This window comes from Triticum aestivum, chromosome 7B, assembly GCF_018294505.1.
Source record: "Triticum aestivum cultivar Chinese Spring chromosome 7B, IWGSC CS RefSeq v2.1, whole genome shotgun sequence".
Lineage (NCBI taxonomy): Eukaryota > Viridiplantae > Streptophyta > Magnoliopsida > Poales > Poaceae > Triticum > Triticum aestivum.
Window position 1 is genome coordinate 72,631,639 of NC_057813.1, and position 8,728 is coordinate 72,640,366.

The 8,728-nt window shown below is 43.8% G+C and overlaps 1 protein-coding gene, 2 long non-coding RNA genes and 1 pseudogene across 3 annotated transcripts; 3 read left to right on the plus strand and 1 right to left on the minus strand.

Moving 5' to 3' along the window:
* The first annotated feature begins 17 nt into the window (after positions 1–17).
* LOC123159046 (quinone oxidoreductase PIG3-like) lies at positions 18–5,092 on the plus strand (annotated as a pseudogene).
* On the minus strand, positions 485–3,833 carry LOC123159048 (uncharacterized). Its single transcript, XR_006479458.1, has 5 exons — positions 3,548–3,833; positions 2,506–3,435; positions 1,426–1,977; positions 822–1,147; positions 485–737 (listed from the first exon to the last, which is right to left on the minus strand). It is a non-coding gene; the product is annotated as an uncharacterized lncRNA (long non-coding RNA).
* Positions 5,093–5,408: 316 nt separating the features above from the next.
* Positions 5,409–6,222, plus strand: LOC123159047 (uncharacterized). Its single transcript, XR_006479457.1, has 3 exons — positions 5,409–5,720; positions 5,855–5,960; positions 6,053–6,222. It is a non-coding gene; the product is annotated as an uncharacterized lncRNA (long non-coding RNA).
* A 234-nt stretch (positions 6,223–6,456) lies between these two features.
* LOC123159045 (bidirectional sugar transporter SWEET6b) lies at positions 6,457–8,217 on the plus strand. Its single transcript, XM_044576849.1, has 5 exons — positions 6,457–6,536; positions 6,635–6,858; positions 6,902–7,140; positions 7,691–7,810; positions 7,924–8,217. The coding sequence occupies exons 1-5, from the start codon at positions 6,457–6,459 to the stop codon at positions 8,083–8,085; spliced, it is 825 nt and encodes a 274-aa protein (XP_044432784.1). The 3' UTR covers positions 8,086–8,217.
* Positions 8,218–8,728: the final 511 nt, after the last annotated feature.

Sequence of the window (8,728 nt, forward strand, 5' to 3'; positions counted from 1 at the left end):
AAAAGTTACTCAAAAAAAGCTCTTTGTCAAAAGAAAAAAAAATCCGAGTAGAGCCGACAGCAGAGCCGTATAGGGGAGCAGTGGCCTGTACATGCGGAGCTACCGAGAGCCAGAAGCCGAAAGCAAGTGAGTTGGGCGCAGGGGGACGGACGCGACGATGGTGGTGGTGGCGACCGCGAGCCCCGGCGGGCCCGAGGCGCTGCAGGTGCGCGAGGTCGAGGACCTCCCGGCGCCGGGGGAGGGCGAGGTGCTTGTCGGGGTGGCCGCCGCCGGCGTCAATCGCGGCGACACGGTCCAGTGGCAGGGCCGGTACCCGCCGCCTCGCCCGACCCGGGGCTCGAGTGCTCCGGCACCATCGTTGCTCTCGGGGCCGCGCTGGGCCGTCGGTACCAGGTGCCCAGCGTGCCCCCATGGTGAATTTGGTTATGGCTGCTGCCAGTGGCGGATCCAGGAATTGAACTTAGCCGGGGCGAAACATTGAAGGAATAAAAAATTTGTTTGATGAATGCAAGTCCGCTGAACCAAATCTCATAAAATTCAAATATGAAGCTAGATGCATTCAAAAATTTACATGACCAATGATCCAGGACAGTTGAAGATTCTCAAGAACTAGGTTGTAACCACCTAAAATCACAAAATATAACATAGACGTCACACATGACTACTAACTTGGACTCCCGCTGCTTGAATAATGCATTCCATGGCCCAAAATGTCCAACTCCATGACTAAGAGATACCTACAACAGGTGAACAAGCTGATATCAATACATGTATTGGAACAAGTAAGCAAATAGTTTGAAACAGATAACAAAAGTATTTACCCTAAGTCGTAAGTTTACGGGGAGGGTTTGGTAGATGGCCTCTACGGTCTCTCAAGCTGTGAAAATGTTCTATGATCTTCTTGTCATCAATTCCAGCAAATATATCTCGCTCTACATAGCATATCATCAGATCATTCAACCAATCATCAGATATCTTATTTCTCAAATCTGTCTTAATGATATTCATGGCTGAGAAAACTCTTTCAACAGATGTCGTCGCTACTGGCAAAGTCAAAGCAAGTGTGATGAGTCGGTAAACCAAAGGAAAGTGTAAATGTTCCTTAGTTTCAACCAACTTGAGAGCAAGATTAGCAAGACTGCCACAACTGCAAAAAACATCAGACCTTTTCATCATATCAATGTATATCTTGAGTTGACCATCCAAATGATATTGTTCTTCTGGATCAAACTCGACTAAGTAGATAGATGCAAGCTCAAGTAGGTTCTCATAATTAAATCTGCTAAATGAGTCTCTAGGATCTAGACTAGCAATGCATATCAATAACCTTGTTGAAGTTTCGCTGAACCGGTTATTCATCTCAGCTATGTTTCTATCAAGAACCTCATTGAATATTTCAACTTTGTAGTGATGGAAGCAACTAACCATTTTGCGGGAACTCCTTGGGTAACCCCTTGCTAGTATATTTTCATCCATACTAGGCACTGGTATCTCTCTTTTAATACAAAACGAAGTGGCAGCCACCAAAAGTGCCTCCCATCTGTCATCCCTTAGCTGTTGCAATAAACTTTTAACAGACACAATCATGTTCATTGCACTTACTATGTTTTGATCCTTTTGTTGCAATGCTTGTGACAAGTCATTAGTCAAACCAAGCACTTTAAGCATCAAATGTAAGATCAGAACAAATTCAAAGACCTCCATAGATTTCATCAAACCTGATGCTTTGCCTCTATCATCCGCATCCTCCCCATCATGAGAAATAGCATGTAGCACTTGAATCACCGAATCCCACATTTGATGAAGCCGAATCAATGTCCTATGGTGAGATCCCCATCGCGTATCACCGGGTCTTGCTAAAGTTGTCTCTTGATGTTTGCCTCTTCCTTTAACAATCTCCCCATTTTCTAATTGCCACACAATCTTTTCATGATGCTTTTGTAATAATGCATCCTTTCTTTTACAAGAAGCACTAACCTACAAATCAAAGCATTGCAAAGTACAAGTCAGCAAGAAATCAAAATCATTGTAAAGTACAAGTCATCACTTGAATATTCAATGAGTTATAAAATATACTAACCATGGTTACAATCATATTTGCATATCCAAAGAAATCACTAACAGCAAGGATACCCTTCACAACAGCCACAATCACTAATTGAAGCTGATGGGCAAAACAGTGAACATAAAACGCATGTGGATTTTCATCTAGCACCAGTTTTTTAAGCCATTTAGCTGCCCACGCATATTTGAGGCGCCATCATAACCTTGCCCTCTCAATCTAGATATGGATAATCCATGGGTAGCAAACACTTCATCCAAGGATCTTTTGAGAGAAGCGGATGTGGTGTTCACTACATGCTTGACAGCAAGTAACCTTTCCAAAATATCTCCCTTTATGTTCAAAAACCTGATAATGACAGCCATTTGTTCTCTAACGGATGCATCACGAGACTCATCAACAAGTAGAGAGAAATGGCTATGCCCAAGCTCGTTCATGATTACTTCGGTGGTCTTTTCTGCGCAAGCTTGTACCATTTGCTTCTGTATTTCATGACAAGTCATTTGATGATTCCCAGGAGCATTGTCATTGAGTACATCAGCTGCAGCTTTGCATCTTATAGCATACCAATCCAACAACTCACGAAAATTACCCTTATTTCTTGAAGTCTTTGACTCATCGTGGCCACGAAAGGCGAGTCCTTACCTAAGAAGATACCTCACAACACCCATAATAGCCATTAAACGATCTTGGTATTCAAGATGTGACCTCTCAGTTTGAGTAGTCATTGCATATGCCACACTTTGTTTCTGGTTCTTGAAATCTGTACAATGTCTTCTAGCATTGTTGTGAGCACTCTTTGTCGAACCTTCATGAAGCCTGAAATATTCCATCGCTTTCTTCCAATTTTTATACCCATCCTAATTGAAGACATTGCCCCCAAACTTGACATTGCTTACTGGCTGCTTGAAGAGATAGCAGTAAAAATAGTATGCCTTGTTTTCTTTTACACTATACTCTAGCCAATCAAACTCCTCAAACCACTCCTCTCTGAATACCCTTTTATCTGTAGTGTTGCGAGGAAAATCATGCCCATACGGCTGACATGGACCTTTCTTCAAATACTCCCTCCTGACTGCATCTCTGATTTCTGGAGTAGGATAATCTCCAATTTGTTTCCAGAGTCCAGGATCAGGTTCAATGTGAGTTGGACTAAATCCTAGAATAGAAGTTTGCAAAGTGTTATCATGAGAGCCCTCATTATACACTTCATGTTCAGGAACTAGATCTTCTACAATGTTTGCATCTGAGGCTTCAGTGGATAAAATGTTTGCATCAGGTTCAGGAACATGAACATGAACAGGAGCTTGAGATTCATTAGACGGTGGAGTTGCAAAATAAGTAGCAATTGGCTTCATCTTTTTAAAGATTCCCTATACATTACAAAATCACCATGTCAAGTACTGAACCTGTTTAATAATTGGCTAGAAATTGAAGGAACGGGAGCTTGAGATTCAGTATCAAAGAATGGATTGGACTATTTACCTGCTGGTTGCGCTTGCTGATTTTGCAAACAGCAGTTGCGCGTTTGCATGAGCTCGATCCACTGCCGCCGCTGCCTCCTCCCTCATAGGCCACGCCAGGCACCACTGTTTCTTTTCGTTCGCCCTTGCGTGGACCGGCGAACGGTGGATGTGGATCAGGTGCCCGCGGCCGATGGCCCGGCGAGGCAGAGCTCTTCGGCGACAAGCCAACGGTCCAGCGAGGCGGAGCTCTATGGCGGCGAGGCAGAGACGGCTAGGTTACTCTCGCTACTGCTTCACTCGATTGGGGATATTCTGGAACGGAGATGGGGTCGAAGGATTGGGTGTGGCCGTGCTAACTTATTTTAGGCCGTGGACTGCAACTGGGCCTTTGTGCCTCCCGTGCAAATCTCCACATGTATTGGCCCATGTACTAAAACAAACCGTATTTTTTTGTATACGTAATTTTGGCTACTCGGGGCGGCCGACCATGCTGGCCCCTACCGTGGCGCCGCCACTGGCTGCTGCTGCTCTGAACCTCATATTCTTTGCATATGCTGTTGCGTTGCAGGTGTGCGCGCTGCTTACCGGCGGCGGGTATGCGGAGAAGGTGGTGGTTCCGGCAGGGCAGCTGCTCCCGGTGACGGAGGGGGCGTCGCTGACTGACAGCCCGAGGTGGCCTCCACCGCCTGGTCCACCATTTTCATGCCAGTCACCTCTCCCTCGGTGAATCCTTCCTTGTAAGAAAATCTCTCTTGCTAATTTGTTCTGCATGTGATGATTGCAAACGGCTAGCAATTCACCGCACTTGCTTCTTCCTTGGACTGGGACTGACTGGCTGTAAATCTCTTACACTGAGCACCTGATGAGTTGGAATGTCAAATCTCTTTTGTTAGAGCAACATGCCTCGACTAACTGAGAAATAGCCAAGTAAATTGTGCTTACTCAAATGGAGTGCGAACTAGGTTACCACAGCTACTCATATGCAAAATGAGGTGAAACGTCCTGGACTCCTGGCTGTATTTATTCCTGATGATTGGGTATCTCCAATGTATGCAGATCCATGGTGGATCAAGTGGAATCGGTACATTCACTATACAGAATTCAAAGCACCTTGGAAATGTACACACGAGACATTATTCTTTGTAATTAACAGCAGCAGCAAAAATTTGCTTGTTGTAAATTTGAAGCTTGCAAGTGTACACATTCAAATACACCGATTGATGTTTTAACGTTGCAGAGACAACATCTCTACTGCTCTAGGAGGCACTTTTGACTGTCTGCATCACCTTTAGGAATTGCAGCTGGGCTGCAGAAGAGCTAAATAACAAACCAAGAACTCCATATATCTATTGTGAAGATAAGTATTATAAGCAGAGACAATTTTTGACATTTTACATTCATACATCAACACAAATTGATGTATGCTATCGCTGTTATGTAGCCATGGCCATCATACAAAACTACGATGCATAAAAAATTGAGGTTCGTCATTTATATTCCAAGATATGAGAATAAAAAGACCAATTTACACAAAAGTTCACTGGGATGAATTTATAAAATTAGCTGGGAATTACTGCAGTTTGTCTACAATTTATAAAACTGTACTGGTAAGTTTCATTTTGTTCCAAACAGTGTGCCAATTCACATGGACCAAGCTTATATGTGGTACTTCTAACCCACAAACTAAACAGATTTCTTAGTTCAGATCATACTTCTATGTAGGAAAAGGCTAGCGCGGCTCTTAAGAACCCTAACCAATGCCGCTTTGGTTTTACAACTTTCATTGCTTCTAACATCCAAATCAAACTGTTGTTACACACATGTTTTCTGTATAGATGCACTAAAAAAATCCTACATTTAGTTTCTCGTAGAATTGCATTTTTCTGGTTGTAAAAATAGGATGAGCAGCAACTTTCTTGTCAACATGATGGCCTCCTGAAAATAATTGAGACCCGTCCATCACTTATTTATGAACTACTTTTCAGTGTCTTCTATCGATGATAAGTGAGCTACTTTTTCTTTAGAGATCGCCATCTCATTGGCACTAACTTGTATAGCACACAGTTTCCCTTCCCAATGCACTCGTAATGCATAGATAGTCCCTCCTAATCATTTTGTGTTCATTTTTTTGTCAAGATTCAAATCGAATTTCCGACATCAGAGACACGTATTCTGTTAATCAGGTGCTGAAGGTAAGACCAGGACACAAAAAACATATGGGATTTAATAATTAGCAGTTTATGTGCGAAAATACTTATTTTCCAGGAATCTAGCTTCATGTAAGCATGCAAAGTTGATTTTTATCATCCAATTTGAACAATTGCAGAAAAAATCAATCCTCTCCACTTGAAGGTAGGTGATGCACACAGATTTCTTCTTACCTTGCAAGCACCGTTGGATGAAGAGAGTAGGCATGATCATGGACAAACGCAGTGAGTGCTCAACCCATCTGTACATACGCTGCACTTTATGCCCCCGTGCCGCTGCCATCCTTATCATGCCTCTCCTTGATCTGGCTCCCCAGTGCCGTCTTGCCTCGATCTTGCAGGAGAGGAGGACATTGTTTATTTGCGTAGGGCTGTCGGGGGATAATTCGATCGAGTAGGAGTTGTTACGTGGAAGAGGAGCTAGCAGCTGGGCGATCGTTTGGCTAGGTGACGAGGAAGAAATTGATACAGCCGGCCATTGTATGGGAGCACGGCCAGAGATGGAGTTCGATACGGTCTGCACCCAAATCAGAAGGTTTGGCCACCCTTAACAATATCCTCATCGGATATAACTTGGGGAAGGCGAAGGCGTACCCCCTACTATATAAGCTCGGCCACCCACGCCCCAAACAAATCACAACCAACCTTCCTCAAGTCGTTTGTTCCCCCGAGCAATCGAGTTGTGTTCCTGGCGATCGATCGATCCATCTTGCTGAGCATCATGGTTTCCGCCGACGTGGCCCACAACATCATCAGCATCATTGGCAATGTCATCTCCTTTGGACTCTTCCTCTCCCCTGTGTAAGCCCTTTCCTCCTCCTCTCGGCTATGTATTCATGGATGGAAGGTGGTTGCTAGGGCATGAATCTGACGCTCATTTTCTGCTTGTGCGTATGCAGGCTGACGTTCTGGCGTATCTGCAAGGCCAAGAATGTGGAGGAGTTCAAGCCGGACCCCTACCTGGCGACGCTCATGAACTGCCTGCTCTGGTTCTTCTACGGGCTCCCTATCGTCCACCCCAACAGCACCCTCGTCCTCACCATCAACGGCATCGGCCTCGTCATCGAGGGCGCCTACATCATCATCTTCATCATCTACGCGGCCAAGAACACAAGGGTACGTACGTGCAACCCTCCTAGTGCCCCCTCATCCGGCCTACTGTCTCTTTTTGCCATTACTTTCTGTACAGAAGATCCTCCTGCATGCGCCTAACCCATACCATGCGCCTGTGCTTTGTGTGCAGTGGAAGATGCTCGGCGTGCTCGCCATCCAGGCGGCGTTCATGGCTGCCGTGGTGGCCGGTGTGCTCGTCGGTGCCCACACCCATGAGAAGCGCTCCAGGATCGTAGGCATCCTTTGCGTCATCTTCGGCTCCATCATGTACGCCTCCCCGCTCACCATCATGGTACGTACCCCACCCCAACTTATGGATCATCGACCCGTGATCTTTGATAACTGCTTTAACTTGTGAGTTCAGGTGGCTAATTAATCTGCGTTGTGCATGTATGATGTTGTAATGATACGTTGTCTAGAAAAATACCTGCCTATAATTTATTTTTAAAGTTCTAGTAGATGCTTTTAACAGACCTCAATTTGTTAAGTAGTACACCTTGTTTGTTGTTGATTCTGCTTGAAAATCTATGTCCATCTAAAAGATGCACTCACCTTTCATGTTTTAACGTTCGTGCCAAAACCCTGTTAAAAAAAGTCTGAATTGAGTTATTCACCTCTCACGCACCCAAGTTCTTCTACAATATGCTACATCATATATTTTTATTCAAAAAGGCCTACGGTTTATTGCTATCTCAAAGGTAAACTTCCTTTACAGGGCGAATTACTAGCTCAGGCTAATTGTTAATGACGGATGCTTTTACCAACTAACGAGTGTACTAAATGCTAATATAACTCAAAAAAAATTAAGATGAAAGTAGTAATATTGTACTGCTTATTTGCAGGGTAAAGTGATCAGGACCAAGAGTGTGGAGTATATGCCATTCTTCCTGTTACTGGTAAACTTTCTCAACGGTCTCTGCTGGACTGGCTATGCGCTAATCAAGTTTGACATCTACATCACGGTATGTACATACACATTGGATAAAAAAAATTCACAAACCCATCCAGACTTACAATCAAGAATTCCTCAGCGCGGTTCGATCTAATTGTTATGTCCTCTTTAAATTCTATGCAGATCCCCAATGCCCTCGGTACAATCTTCGGCCTCATCCAGCTGATCCTTTACGGGTACTACTACAGATCTACCCCCAAGAAGGGCAAGAATGTCGAGCTGCCCACCGTCCTCACCAGAAACGCCGTTACCAGCGGCAACGTCTCCGTCACCATAGAGAAATAAGCTTTGCTTCATTTTTAGCCCTAAAGATTTTGAGTAGTTAATACCGGATGATACTTCAACAGGTCTGATGTTAATTAGTTGTACTTTTTGTTAGCTAGTAGAGTCTGAGATTGCCTTTAATTTTGTGAACCATTGTCGTCTGTCTGAGACTACAGTGCAAATTGCAAGTGTATATAAATACCAATGCAGCTGAGTTATCCCAGAGATATATTATGAAAACCACATATGCTTGCCTGTTTTCAATCTGCTCTTACGTGATGATACAATTAATTTGTTAATTACAGTGTGTGGTGGCTTTGTTAAATTATTTTATTCAATATCCATGATGTGTTTGTATTATGTTTCGGGCAAGGTCCTCTTTTGTTTTCTGCACAAAAACACCCAAAGGGCATCTTATTGGTGATGCAACTTGAACCTGGTGTCAGCGTAAACGAGACACAGACTTAACCTCTAATTACCGGTTCAGTTGGATGGCTCCTGCTCTTTTCCCGTGAGGCTGCCTTGTTACCACATTGACCACTTTTTTGCGGGAAGTATGATGCTTTGGGTCCATGCTAGAAATATTTTTCTGAATCTTGTAACATGTTAATTGTTTGTCATATATATTTCATTAGTGTGTTTGATTGATTGCATGGTGTCTACT